The 15,367-nt window shown below is 44.5% G+C and overlaps 1 protein-coding gene across 1 annotated transcript in view; it reads right to left on the reverse strand.

Annotated features, from left to right (window-relative positions):
* Positions 1-15,367, reverse strand: part of LOC124798209 (venom dipeptidyl peptidase 4-like) — a 301,929-nt gene that overhangs the window by 146,086 nt on the left and 140,476 nt on the right. Inside the window, exon 7 of the mRNA XM_047261512.1 lies at positions 5,609-5,796. Within this exon, the coding sequence (XP_047117468.1) occupies positions 5,609-5,796 (188 nt within the window). The remainder of the gene's footprint in view (positions 1-5,608; positions 5,797-15,367) is intronic.

Here is a 15,367-nt window from a genome sequence, read left to right on the forward strand (position 1 = left end):
AATTTACAAGTCACAAATCTTGCGGTAACGAATTAATCTCTCGTAATCTTGAATGCCGAATCCGGTGAATTTGAAGACTAACTTGGAACTGGGCTACAAAGACTTGATGGCAGCAATGAATGAGCTGCAGACGATGACTGACTAAAATCGGCGCTGGCTGACCACTGAGCGCGGCTACCAACTGTAGACTGGCACAACTGCACTACTCTCCTGCTGCACATGAAGTGCCCTAGCGGCGCCTCGCGGCGAACATAAATACTGCCACTGGCTGTGTACTCTTTGGCTAGCACAGCCGTTCTTCTGTTCCGTTTATCGAGAGAATCGCATCCGGCGGATCGATCTCTTAGGCGGCGGTGCGGTCGTATGACTGACGACATCACATATTTAGTATTTTTTTCGGTCAAAAAAAGATGAGTCCAAATAGGCTATTTTTTTCAAATACGGTCTCAAATTCCGCCAAAAAATGTTTGCAGATACCTACAATTAACTAAAATTACATCTGTAACGATCAGGGCGACGTGTTAATTACATGTTTCAGATAACCACAACCGGAGTTAAACAACAACCGTCGATCTACCTCCTTTCAGAGCTGCCTCCGGAAAATACCAATTACAGGGTGACGATATGAATATTTGCCAATAAAAAAATACCAATAAAAGCTTCAATATAGGCTTCATTCATTGCAGCAAACCCTATTTGTCTACCACATTCCTGTAAGAACGAAAAAAAAACCTGGATTTGAGTAATATTTTCATCACCCTGTCGTTCCCCCTTAACCCCCTGAAGTTTCATTTCAGTCCCTCCTCTCCTTCTAGGTGCTTCGCTTTTTTTTTTGTCAGGCGGTGTATTTATTTGGTTGTTCTGTAGCACATAATCTTAATGATGGTTAATAACTTTTATGATATCTTGTAGCAAGAGGTAAGTAGAAAGATGAATATTTTGGAACTACTAATAAACTAATCAACGACATGAAATTATAGTTTGCCAAAACATATCTTTTGAAGTTTACAGGTGTCTAACGTCGTGTGTTTGCATCACAATATAGCATGTGCGCTGTGAATGCAATTTTGGTACCGATGTATAGGTAAGCAGCAGCAGAATACACAACTGGCCATTAAAATTGCTACACCAAGAAGAAATGCAGATAATAAACGGGTCTTCATTGCACAAATATATTATACTAGAAATGACATGTGATAACATTTTCACGCAATTTTGGTGCATAGATCCTGAGAAATCAGTACCCAGAACAACCACCTCTGGCCGTAATAACGGCCTTGATACGCCTGGCCATTCAGTCAAACAGAGCTTGGATGGTGTGTACAGGTACAGCTGCCCATGCAGCTTCAACACGATACCATAGTTCGTCAAGAGTAGGGACTGGAGTATTGTGACGAGCCAGTTGCTCGGCCACCATTGACCAGACGTTTTCAATTGGTGAGAGATCTGGAGAATGTGCTGGCCAGGGCAGCAGTCGAACATTTTCTGTATCCAGAAAGGCCCGTACAGGACCTGCAACATGCGGTCGTGCATTATTCTGCTGAAATGTAGGGTTTCGCAGAAATCGAATGAAGGGTAGAGCCAAGGGTCGTAACACATCTGAAATGTAACGTCCACTGTTCAAAGTGCTGTCAATGCGAACAAGAGGTGACCGAGACGTGTAACCAATGGCACCCCATACCATCACGCCGGGTGATGCACCAGTATGGCGATGACGAGTACACGCTTCTAATGTGCTTTCACCGCGATGTCGCCAAACACGGAGGCGACCATCATGATGCTGTAAACAGAACCTGGATTGATCCGAAAACATGACATTTTGTCATTCGTGCACCCAGGTTCGTCGTTGAGTACACCATCACAGGTGCTCCTGTCTGTAATGCAGCGTCAAGGGTAACCGCAACCATGGATGATAGTCCTTGCTGCTGCAAACGTCGTCGAACTGTTCGTGCAGATGGTTGTTGTCTGCAAACGTCCCCATATGTTGACTCAGGGATCGAGACGTGGCTCCACGATCCGTTACAGCCAAGCTGATAAGATGCCTGTCATCTCGACTGCTAGTGATACGAGGCCGTTGGGATCCACCGATTCCATATTCTGCCAACAGTCATTGGATCTCGACCAACGCGAGCAGCAATGTCGCGATACGATAAACCGCAATCGCGATAGGCTACAATCCGACATTTATCAAAGTCGGAAACGTGATGGTACGCATTTCTCCACCTTACACGGGGCATCAGAACAACGTTTCACCAAACAACGCCGGTCAACTGCTGTTTGTGTATGAAAAATCGGTTGGAAACTGTCCTCATGTCAGCACGTTGTAGGTGTCCCCACCGGCGCCAACCTTGTGTGAATGCTCTGAAAAGCTAATCATTTGGATATCACAGCATCTGCTTCCTGTCGGTTAAATTTCGCGTCTGTAGCACGTCATCTTCGTGGTGAAGCAATTTTAATGGCCAGTAGTGTATTAATGTTGTTGTTGTTGTGGTCTTCAGTCCTGAGACTGGTTTGATGCAGCTCTCCATGCTACTCTATCCTGTGCAAGCTTTTTCATCTCCCAGTACCTACTGCAACCTACATCCTTCTGAATCTGCTTAGTGTATTCATCTCTTGGTCTCCCTCTACGATTTTTACCCTCCACGCTGCCCTCCAATACTAAATTGGTGATCCCTTGATGCCTCAGAACATGTCCTACCAACCGATCCCTTCTCCTGGTCAAGTTGTGCCACAAACTTCTCTTCTCCCCAATCCTATTCAATACCTCCTCATTAGTTACGTGATCTACCCATCTAATCTTCAGCATTCTTCTGTAGCACCACATTTCGAAAGCTTCTATTCTCTTCTTGTCCAAACTATTTATCGTCCATGTTTCACTTCCATACATGGCTACACTCCATACGAATACTTTCAGAAATGACTTCCTGACACTTAAATCAATACTGGATGTTAACAAATTTCTCTTCTTCAGAAACGCTTTCCTTGCCATTGCCAGCCTACATTTTATATCCTCTCTACTTCGACCATTATCAGTTATTTTGCTCCCCAAATAGCAAAACTCCTTTACTACTTTAAGTGCCTCATTTCCTAATCTAATTCCCTCAGCATCACCCGACTTAATTAGACTACATTCCATTATCCTTGTTTTGCTTTTGTTGATGTTCATCTTATATCCTCCTTTCAAGACACTGTCCATTCCATTCAACTGCTCTTCCAAGTCCTTTGCTGTCTCGGACAGAATTACAATGTCATCGGCGAACCTCAAAGTTTTTATTTCTTCTCCATGAATTTTAATACCTACTCCGAATTTTTCTTTTGTTTCCTTTACTGCTTGCTCAATATACAGATTGAACAACATCGGGGAGAGGCTACAACCCTGTCTTACTCCCTTCCCAACCACTGCTTCCCTTTCATGTCCCTCGACTCTTATAACTGCCATCTGGTTTCTGTACAAATTGTAAATAGCCTTTCGCTCCCTGTATTTTACCCCTGCCACCTTTAGAATTTGAAAGAGAGTATTCCAGTCAACATTGTCAAAAGCTTTCTCTAAGTCTACAAATGCTAGAAACGTAGGTTTGCCTTTCCTTAATCTTTCTTCTAAGATAAGTCTTAAGGTCAGTATTGCCTCACGTGTTCCAGTGTTTCTACGGAATCCAAACTGATCTTCCCCGAGGTTGGCTTCTACTAGTTTTTCCATTCGTCTGTAAAGAATTCGTGTTAGTATTTTGCAGCTGTGACTTATTAAGCTGATAGTTCGGTAATTTTCACATCTGTCAACACCTGCTTTCTTTGGGATTGGAATTATTATATTCTTCTTGAAGTCTGAGGGTATTTCGCCTGTCTCATACATCTTCCTCACCAGATGGTAGAGTTTTGTCAGAACTGGCTCTCCCACGGCCGTCAGTAGTTCCAATGGAATATTGTCTACTCCGGGGGCTTTGTTTCGACTCAGGTCTTTCAGTGCTCTGTCAAACTCTTCACGCAGTATCATATCTCCCATTTCATCTTCATCTACATCCTCTTCCATTTCCATAATATTGTCCTCAAGTACATCGCCCTTGTATAGACCCTCTATATACTCCTTCCACCTTTCTGCTTTCCCTTCTTTGCTTAGAACTGGGTTTCCATCTGAGCTCTTGATATTCATACAAGTCGTTCTCTTATCTCCAAAGGTCTCTTTAATTTTCCTGTAGGCGGTATCTATCTTACCCCTAGTGAGATAGGCCTCTACATCCTTACATTTGTCCTCTAGCCATCCCTGCTTAGCCATTTTGCACTTCCTGTCGATCTCATTTTTGAGACGTTTGTATTCCTTTTTGCCTGTTTCACTTACTGCATTTTTATATTTTCTCCTTTCATCAATTAAATTCAATATTTCTTCTGTTACCCAAGGATTTCTACTAGCCCTCGTCTTTTTACCTACTTGATCCTCTGCTGCCTTCACTACTTCATCCCTCAAAGCTACCCATTCTTCTTCTACTGTATTTATTTCCCCCATTCCTGTCAATTGCTCCCTTATGCTCTCCCTGAATCTCTGTACCACCTCTGGTTCTTTCAGTTTATCCAGGTCCCATCTCCTTAAATTCCCACCTTTTTGCAGTTTCTTCAGTTTTAATCTACAGTTCATAACCAATAGATTGTGGTCAGAGTCCACATCTGCCCCTGGAAATGTCTTACAATTTAAAACCTGGTTCCTAAATCTCTGTCTTACCATTATATAATCTATCTGATACCTTTTAGTATCTCCAGGGTTCTTCCATGTATACAACCTTCTTTCATGATTCTTAAACCAAGTGTTAGTTATGATTATGTTGTGCTCTGTGCAAAATTCTACCAGGCGGCTTCCTCTTTCATTTCTGTCCCCCAATCCATATTCACCTACTATGTTTCCTTCTCTCCCTTTTCCTACACTCGAATTCCAGTCACCCATGACTATTAAATTTTCGTCTCCCTTCACAATCTGAATAATTTCTTTTATTTCATCATACATTTCTTCAATGTCTTCGTCATCTGCAGAGCTAGTTGGCATATAAACTTGTACTACTGTAGTAGGTGTGGGCTTCGTATCTATCTTGGCCACAATAATGCGTTCACTATGCTGTTTGTAGTAGCTTACCCGCATTCCTATTTTCCTATTCATTATTAAACCTACTCCTGCATTACCCCTATTTGATTTTGTGTTTATAACCCTGTAGTCACCTGACCAGAAGTCTTGTTCCTCCTGCCACCGAACTTCACTAATTCCCACAATATCTAACTTCAACCTATCCATTTCCCTTTTTAAATTTTCTAACCTACCTGCCCGATTAAGGGATCTGACATTCCACGCTCCGATCCGTAGAACGCCAGTTTTCTTTCTCCTGATAACGACATCCTCTTGAGTAGTCCCCGCCCGGAGATCCGAATGGGGGACTATTTTACCTCCGGAATATTTTACCCAAGAGGACGCCATCATCATGTAATCATACAGTAAAGCTGCATGCGTATTAATAATGAACTAAATTAATTAATTAATTAATTAATAATGAACTAAAATAAAATAACATAAATGTAGTACAGTTACAAATGGCGGTTTGAAACAGCGTAGAGCCGCTGAGAACTACTGTACCTTCTGGTAGCGGAAGGTGACTGGCGTGGCGTACTGGTGCTTCAGAGATCCTGGCGAGCCGTACTCGAGTATGAAGCTGGCGTTGTCCACCAGAGTCACGTCGTACTGGACATAAATCAGTTTAGTCCCGTCCGGCGAAAACTCCAAAGCAGCGTCGTCGCCCAAGTTGGATTCCGGCGGCGATGATGCTGCAACATCGAATCCTACCCTCAGACGCCTACAGCTCGACAATAGCCTTGCGTCCTCAAAATACTCTCGCAGCTTGCATTGCCAATATGGGACAGTGGTATTCACACTGTGATACCAAGCGTGCGTGAAGTATTAACAGAAATCTAATATCTCAAAATTCAGAGATACCTACTCGACAGTCGTCCACCCAGAACATTCATGTGGCTTGCATTGTTAAAACGGGACAGTGGTAGACATAATGCGATACCATGCATGCAGGAAGTCTCAACAGAAATCTAATATCCCAAAATCCAAAGATACGGAGACTGGCTCGGAGAGTGTCGGCGATATTATTCGTGTAGCAGACGGGGTCTCTTGCGGCTGTCGCGATTCAACAGTTTGCCAAGTACGTCGCATATAAAGCCCCATATAGGGAAAGAATGGCCAGCTGGTGTAGCAAAAGCACCAAAATTAATTAATCTCTTTTCCAAAGGTAGAAGAACTTCTATGTAATCATTCTATCTACTTCGTTCCTCATATTTTTTACTCGATGTTCGTTTATCTCTGTCTCCTTGACTTTCTTCTGGCGAAGGCATCTGAGAGAACGGAACGAGTGCCGCCATTGTTCTACGTAAGTATTTAATTGTACAGGAATCTGTTGCGAATCTTTATATGGTCAGCTAAGGAGCACAGGATTTTTGTGTGTGTGTGTGTGTGTGTGTTTCCATTTCCCTGCACCATGGATGCAGATGGGGCCTGCAGCATTACAATTCGCCCCTCTTCAGCCAAGAGATTACGTAAAATACCACTGGAGAAGATTATACATATAAAATATGGGGATAAAAGATAAAATGGATACATGAGAAGGGGGGAAGCAATTGGAGTTAAAATAATCAAAAAAGGGGGGGACTTGGGTGAGGTACGTTTACATAATGTCGACATACACTTAAAATGGCACTCGATGAAGATGTAACACGTTAACACAGGCGGCACGAACCGCACAGTTAAAAATGGCGTCCACAGTATGGGACGATGACACTGAACACACTCTGCACTGATGTGACACACACAGCGAGCACCAAGACACAACAAAGTAAATGCAGTAGAATTTGAAGGGTCTGCCAAGGGAGGAGAGGTAAGAGAGGAGGGAGAGGGGAAAGAGAGATGGGGTCTGATGGAGGAGGGGGGCAGGAGGAGGGGGGGGAAGAGGCAGAGCCTGTAGCAAATCAAGGGGAAGGAGATGGGGAGGGAGTGCAAGGACTGGGAAAGGAGAAATGAGAAGGGCAGGGGGAGGAGGGAGGAAACTGCGCCGGCCGGGGTGGCCGAGCGGTTCTAGGCGCTGCTGTCTGGAACCGCGCGACCGCTACGGTAGCAGGTTCGAATCCTGCCTCGGGCATGGATGTGTGTGATGTCCTTAGGTTAGTTGGGTTTAAGTAGTTCTAAGTTCTATGGGACTGATGACCTTAGAAGTTAAGTCCCATAGTGCTCAGAGCCATTTGGAGGAAACTGCAGAAGGGGGGCAGAGAGGGAGCCCAAGTGAGGAGGAGAGTGTAAGAGGAGGGTCAGAGTTAGAAGGAAGGATAAATATTGGGCAGAAGCACATCATCAGGGATAGGGAGACAGTGAAAGTTCCTTTATGAGAGGAGGTGGAAGGTGTGGACATTGAGAGAGGAGGGAACACATCGGTAAAGGCACAGCAGGAGGTGGGGAGTGGAGAGAAATGGGGACACCAGGGGGTGAGAGGATCGATGTGGCGGTTGGTATAGGGGATGCAGATGTGTTCAAGGAAAAGGAGGACATGTGGGAAGGGGATGAGGTCATAGAGGATCCTTGTGGGGGCAGCAGATGGATACATAAAGCGAGGTGGGAGCACAGGCACTGATGTAAAGAAAAACCAGTGGCACAACATAATACTTCCTAAGTAGGATGATTAAAAAATAAGGTAAAAAAACGGTTCCAACGTAACAGATTTTTAGCTACTGAAAACGTCAATGCACTCACCAATTTGGCCCTGATTTGAAATATTTAAGTTTCAAATCCTATGTACATGGTCCAGTCACACGAATCTGACCACCACCTGTTTGGCGTCAAAATTCAATATCCACTCACATGCGATAGGTGGCAGCAGCATCAGTTGAGGGTACATGGAGCCTGTCAGGCGGATGTGGAAAATAGTGCAGTCATTGCCGTAATGTGGGAATGGAGCGATTTATCTAATGTCCAACACTCATGACCATTCGCTTTTGGGCCAGGGGTGCAAGCATTTCCGAAATGGCAGAGTCTGTAAACTGTTCACCTGCCGATATAGTTAAAGTACACTGAGCATGACAAAATGGCGCTATCCAAAACCGTCGCCGAGACAGCTGTGGTACAACACTGGTGGTACATGACAGGGATGAACAATGGGTGCGGAGATGGGTATGTGTGAACAGCAGTGCAACTGTCGAACAACTGACGATCCAGATGAGTCAAGGTGCTGTTCATCAGCAACGAAGGCTGGAAGCTGCATGGCAGTACCACAACTGGACGTCCACTGGGTGGCGACAGGGGGCTTTTCCAGATGAATCACGTTTTATGCTCCATCGAACAGATGACCGTTGGTACATATGTCCATTCAACAATCCAGGGCGGAGCAGGGAACAGGGAGCATCATGGTCTGCAGAATGTTTTCGTAGCATTTCCTGAAGAGTCTCTTCATTCTGGAAGGCACAATGGACCAAAACACGTATGCATATATCATTGGGGACCATGTCCATTTCTACATGGAGTTACTTTTTCCATGGTACAATGGCATCTACCAGCAGGACAATGCAACGTGTCACACAGCTCCCAGTGTACGTGTGTGGTTCGAAAACAACCAGGATGAATTTACCGTACTCTCCAGGCCACCAAACTCCCTGGCTTTATATCCAATAGAGAACCTTCGACCAGGCTGTTCGCGGAATAGATCTTCAACCGAGAAATCGAGCGCAGCCGGCCAAGGCACTGAAGTCGGCATGGCTGTACATCCCTTTCGGTATCTTCTGGAACCTCACTGATTCTCTTCCTGCACGCCAGTGCTGCGAAAGATGGTTATCCAGTCTTTTGAAAGGTGATCACGTCAATTTAAGTGGATCGTGTATATGTTGCGGCTGTCCATATGTAACTACTGACGAGGTCTGTAGACATATAGAAACGTAATACTCGTAGTGTCAAAACATGCATCTCCGTGAAGTCACCTTTTATTGCTACTTTCCGTGAGAACCTTGTATGTAGTCTTCGTGAAGATGGTAATTGTTATAAGATTTAGATCTTTTCAGTTATTCACTATTTGCAAGAAGTTGACTTAACATTATCATTATATAGGAGCGTATTGCATTGGTGGCCGGGAGACCCCTCGCGGGGCGGATCGGCCGCCGCTCCACAAGTTCTTTAACGCCACTGCGGCGACTTGCGAATGAATGAGGATGACATGATGATGAAAGACACACAACACCCAGTCGTCTCGAGGCAGAGAAAATCCCTGATCCCGCCGGGAATCGAGCCCGGGACCCCGTGCGAGAAAAGCGAGAACACTACCGCAAGACCACGAGTCGCGAACAAAAAAAAATGGTTCAAATGGCTCTGAGCACTATGCGACTTAACTTCTGAGGTCATCAGTCGCCTACAACTTAGAACTAATGACACCTAACTAAGGACATCACACACATCCATGCCCGAGGCAGGATTCGAACCTGCGACCGTAGCGGTCGCTCGGCTCCAGACTGTAGCGCCTAGAACCGCACGGCCACTCCGGCCGGCGAGCTGCGGACAACATTATCATTAATGTGCAATCATTGTTACTATTCCACTACAATACTAGAACTGTTATTGTTGCAAAAGTGATTTTAATTTCCTTGTTAATTTATGCGGCATTCATTTTGGGGTTATCACACTGCTGCTCCTATACCGACTATTATAGTACATTTAGTTCTATTGATGAACTTATAGTCACGCAGAATGGGTGCATTAGTGTGAAATAATTGTTCTGACATATAGAATGATATCGCAGTCACGGTTCAGGCATTTAGTTCTCAGGTGCCATCCTAAGTGCCATCGTAATGTTGGCTCTCGCTTGTGTAGCCTCTGTCCATCGATGGTGGAAAGCCATCTATCTGCCTGAACTTCTAGTTCATTAACTACTAATCCAGTGGATCGACCACAAGATTTGAAGAACTGTGGGTATACCACTCACCATGCATCATGTGACAGAGTGAACAGGGAAGAACAACAGTCAGTGTAGAAAGTGTAAATAAGATTGAAGGAGAATAAGGATCATGGAGAATGCAAACGCAATAGTATTGTTTTGTTTTGAGGGATACACAGGTTTGGGACCAATGACCTCAGCATTTTGGTCCCTTAGGAATTCACACACACACACACACACACATTTTGATACACAGGTTTAGAAGCAACCTAGGATTCGGAGGACCAAAGCATGCTAAAGAGACAGGAATGTTGCAGCAACAGCTACAGACCAGACATCGCAAACCTTCGAGGGGCGTGCCTGAGAGTCGCCAGAATACTGCTGGAGTAGCATTCTGAAATACAGCAGTCTGCTGCAGTGGTGGATTATATTTCCACATACCTTGGCACAATGCTGCACTCCTTTTGGCACCTATGTGACAGGAGACAGACTCCTGCCACAACATAGCTGGTCAGAACGACTGTAAATGCTCGCGACAGAGTCATTAGCAGCGCTTGTAATTGTACCTGTGCCAGCATAAGTTGTCGCCAGTACACCGGTCGGCAAAGATGTAATGCAAAGATCGATAGTAGGCACTGGATCAAGTGCATCTATCATGCGAAAGGCCGGCCATAGGCACACTGACAAGCAACACTCCGCCAATTCCCTCTCGACAGCATATACAGGGCTATTACAAATGATTGAAGCGATTTCATAAATTCACTGTAGCTTCATTCATTGACATATGGTCACGACACACTACAGATACGTAGAAAAACTCATAAAGTTTTGTTCGGCTGGAGCCGCACTTCAGGTTTCTGCCGCCAGAGCGCTCGAGAGCGCAGTGAGACAAAATGGCGACAGGAGCCGAGAAGGCGTATGTCGTGCTTGAAATGCACTCACATCAGTCAGTCATAACAGTGCAACGACACTTCAGGACGAAGTTCAACAAAGATCCACCAACTGCTAACCCCATTCGGCGATGGTATGCGCAGTTTAAAGCTTCTGGATACCTCTGTAAGGGGAAATCAACGGGTCGGCCTGCAGTGATCGAAGAAACGGTTGAACGCGTGCGGGCAAGTTTCACGCGTAACCCGCGGAAGTCGACGAATAAAGCAAGCAGGGAGCTAAACGTACCACAGCCGACGGTTTGGAAAATCTTACGGAAAAGGCTAAAGCAGAAGCCTTACCGTTTACAATTGCTACAAGCCCTGACACCCGATGACAAAGTCAAACGCTTTGAATTTTCGGCGTGGTTGCAACAGCTCATGGAAGAGGATGCGTTCAGTGCGAAACTTGTTTTCAGTGATGAAGCAACATTTTTTCTTAATGGTGAAGTGAACAGACACAATGTGCGAATCTGGGCGGTAGAGAATCCTCACGCATTCGTGCAGCAAATTTGCAGTTCACCAAAAGTTAACGTGTTTTGTGCAATCTCACAGTTTAAAGTTTTCGGCCCCTTTTTCTTCGGGGAAAAAACGTTACAGGACACGTGTATCTGGACATGCTGGAAAATTGGCTCATGCAACAACTGGAGACCGACAGCGCCGACTTCATCTTTCAACAGGATGGTGCTCCACCGCACTTCCATCATGATGTTCGGCATTTCTTGAACAGGAGATTGGAAAACCGATGGATCGGTCGTGGTGGAGATCATGATCAGCAATTCATGTCATGGCCTCCACGCTCTCCCGACTTAACCCCATGCGATTTCTTTCTGTGAGGTTATGTCAAAGATTCAGTGTTTAAACCTCCTCTACCAAGAAACGTGCCAGAACTGCGAGCTCGCATCAACGATGCTTTCGAACTCATTGATGGAGACATGCTGCGCGGAGTGTGGGAGGAACTTGATTATCGGCTTGATGTCTGCCGAATCACTAAAGGGGCACATATCGAACATTTGTGAATGCCTAAAAAAACTTTTTGAGTTTTTGTATGTGTGTGCAAAGCATTGTGATAATATCTCAAATAATAAAGTTATTGTTGAGCTGTGAAATCGCTTCAATCATTTGTAATAACCCTGTACTTAGACCGCCACCACTGACTGGAGGGCTGCACTGATTCAGTTATCCACTTTGCATCTGAAAGCTTATTTGCAGAGCGGTTCAAGTCACATCACAGGCTACGACAGTAGGTAGCGACCAGATTAGGGACTAGCAGTGAGACACTAAAGTTTTTAATATTAAGATTACTGATATTGTCTGCAAGAGGAGCCATGTGCCGTGGCCAGCTGCGCTCGATTTCTCGGTTGAAGATCCATTCCGCGAACAGCCTGGTCGAAGGTTCTCTATTGGGTATAAATCCAGGGAGTTTGGTGGCCTGGAGAGTATGGTAAATTCATTCTGGTTGTTTTCGAACCACATACATACACTGGGAGCTGTGTGACACGTTGCATTGTCCTGCTGGTAGAGCCACTGTACCATGGAAAAACGAGCTGCATGTAGGAATGGACATTGTCCCCAACGATATATTCATTCGTGTTGTGATTCATTGTGTTTTCCAGAATGATGGGACTACTCAGCAAATACCATGACAACATTCTGCAGACCATAACGCTCCCTGCTCCGCCCTGGACTCTTACGACGATTGTTGAAGAAACACACACACCAACGGTCATCTATCCACTGGAGCATAAAACGTGATTCATCTGGAAAAGCCACCTGTCGCCACCCAGTGGACGTCCAGTTGTGGTACTGGCGTGCCACCTCCAGCCTTCGTGGCCGATAAACAGCTGTCAGCATGGGTACATGAACCAGGCGCCTGCAATGGAGGCACAGCTGCAGTAACATTCGTTGAATGGTCAATGAGAAGGCACTGTTCGTAGCGCCTTGGCTCACCTGGATAGTCAGTTGTTCGACAATTGCACGACTGTTCACACGTACGCATCTCTGCAGTCATTGTTCATCCCTGTCATCTACCACCAGTGGCGTACCACAGTTGCCTCGGCGACGGTTTTGGATAGCGCCATTTTGTCATGCACAGTGAACAGTTTACAGACTTTGCCGTTTTGGAAATGCTTGCACCCCTGGCCCAGAAGCGAATGGTCATGTGTGTTGGACGTTAGATAAATTGCTCCATTTCCACATTATGACAATGACTGCACTATTTTCCGCATCCGCCCGACACTCTCCGTGTTCCCTCAACTGATGGTGCTGCCACGTGCCGCATGTGAGTGGTTATTGCCCATTGATGTCAAACATAGGCTGTGGTCACCTTTGTGTGACTGGACCATGTACATAGGATTTGAAACTTAAATATTTTAGTTCAGGACCAAACTGGTGTGTGCATTCAGGTATTCAGTAGCTACAAAACAGTTACACGGGAAACTTTTTTTGCCTTATTTTTTAATCGTCCTACTGAGAAAGTATTGCGGTATGTGAGTGGCTTTTCTTTACATCAGTGCCTGTGCTCCCGCCTCACTATCTGTATCCATCTCCTGTCCCCCACAAGGATCCTCTGTGACCTGATCCCCTTCCCACATGTCCTCCTTTTCCTTGAGCACATCTGTTTCCTCTATACCAACCACATCGATCTTCTCACCCCCTAGGGTCCCCATTCCTCTCCACTACACGCCTCCTGCCGCACCTTTACCGATGTGTCCCCTCTTCTCTCAATCTCCACACCTTCCACTTCCTCTCCCAGATGACCTTCCACCATTTCTCCATCCCGGGTGATGTGCTTTGCCTCGATATTTATCATTCCTTCCAACTCTGACCCTCCTCTTCCACTCCCCTCCTCCCTTGGGCTCCCTCTCTGCCCCCTCGTGCTGTTTCCTCCCTCCTCCCCCCTAGCCTTCTCATTTCGCCTTTCCCAGTCCTTGCACTCCCTCCCCATCTCCTGCCCCTTGATGTGCTGCAGGGTCTGCCCTTCCCCCCTCCCCCCTCTTCCTGCCCCCCCATCTCTGTCAAGCCCATCTCTCTTTCCTCTCCCTCCTCTCCAACCTCCCCTCCCGTGGCAGGTCCTTGAAATTCTACTGCAGTTACTTTGTTGCGTTTTGGTGCTCGCTGTGTATGTCACATCAGTGCAGTGTATGTTCAGTGTCGTCATCCCATACTGTGGACTCCATTTTTAATTGTGCTGCTCGTGCCGCCTGTAAATGTGGTACATCTTCAGCGAATGCCATTTAACTATATGTCCATTTTATGTAAACGTGCCTCATCCATGTCCCCCCCCCCCCTTTTTGATTATTTTAGCAGGTTGTTTTTCTTGTCGTTATACCTCAGCCCGTGCACATTTTTCCAGATAAACTTACATATTATGTGACCACTTATGCACTTATATCTATGTGACTACTTACTGGTGATGATATTTTTTCTTGGCAAGTGTCCGGCAATGTAAGGTTAGAAGGTCGCTTTTCTTGTCAATATATTTCAGACTGTGCACATTTTCCATTTTTTATATATATATATGATGGTTTCCTTATCGAAAGTAGAATTTTCTTTGTATCCACTATCTTTAAGATATAAATCTGTAAAATATGACAAACACCAGTTAACTTTGACATTTTGCCTTATGATATCCCAATATCTTGACTATTCTACATTTTTTTTTGCTACTACATTGTGATATTGTGTGTACATTTCTGCACTTGAAAATTGTCTATGGTTTTGACCTAATACGTTTTCTGTCATGCTATGCTTTATGCTTAGTCATATCACTACACACAAGTTTTCATTTAATGGGTATATGATTTAAATGCTAGATATTAATCCATATTCATCATTTTCAGAAAGCAATACCGTGTAAAAGAAATAAATTAAACAACCACAGTGGTCTACTATGAAATGGAAATTTCATCATCTGAATGAAGGAAAGAAAATGCAATACCTTATCATGAAGAGTAAATGGATCAGAATTAACAAAGATTACCAAAATATACTATATGCACCGTATTATAGCAACCTTGACTAATTGCTTTTCTTTCAGAGTATGACGCAATTGCGGCAGACCATCGAACAGAGCTATGCATGTTAATTTTAGTGATGAAGTATGCTAGAAGTAAGAAACTTAGTAATATATGAAATGATGACACTGATGAATAATGCTGATAAATAAGATAATGCATAATGAACTATATTTGTAGAGGATAATAAATGATGGTTTCTAGTTATATGAAGAAAATGGTAATGAATAATGTAGTTCTTTTTTTTCTTTTTTGCAGATGAGGATAATGATGAAGTTTATGTAGTTATTTAAGTATTTGTTGTAGTTCTATTTGACAGTATGTCGTGTATCGCGTAGTACAGTGACTGAATGTTTCGGAAAGGGACAGCTTGAGTACATCCATGTTAAGCAGATGTGTCATTACCTGTTAATTAGAAGTTTACCACTTTTCAGCATAATATAAATTTCTTCTTTCAGCTCAATAATCCACTTTTTATTTTTTC

This window comes from Schistocerca piceifrons, chromosome 5 (genome assembly GCF_021461385.2).
Source record: "Schistocerca piceifrons isolate TAMUIC-IGC-003096 chromosome 5, iqSchPice1.1, whole genome shotgun sequence".
Lineage (NCBI taxonomy): Eukaryota > Metazoa > Arthropoda > Insecta > Orthoptera > Acrididae > Schistocerca > Schistocerca piceifrons.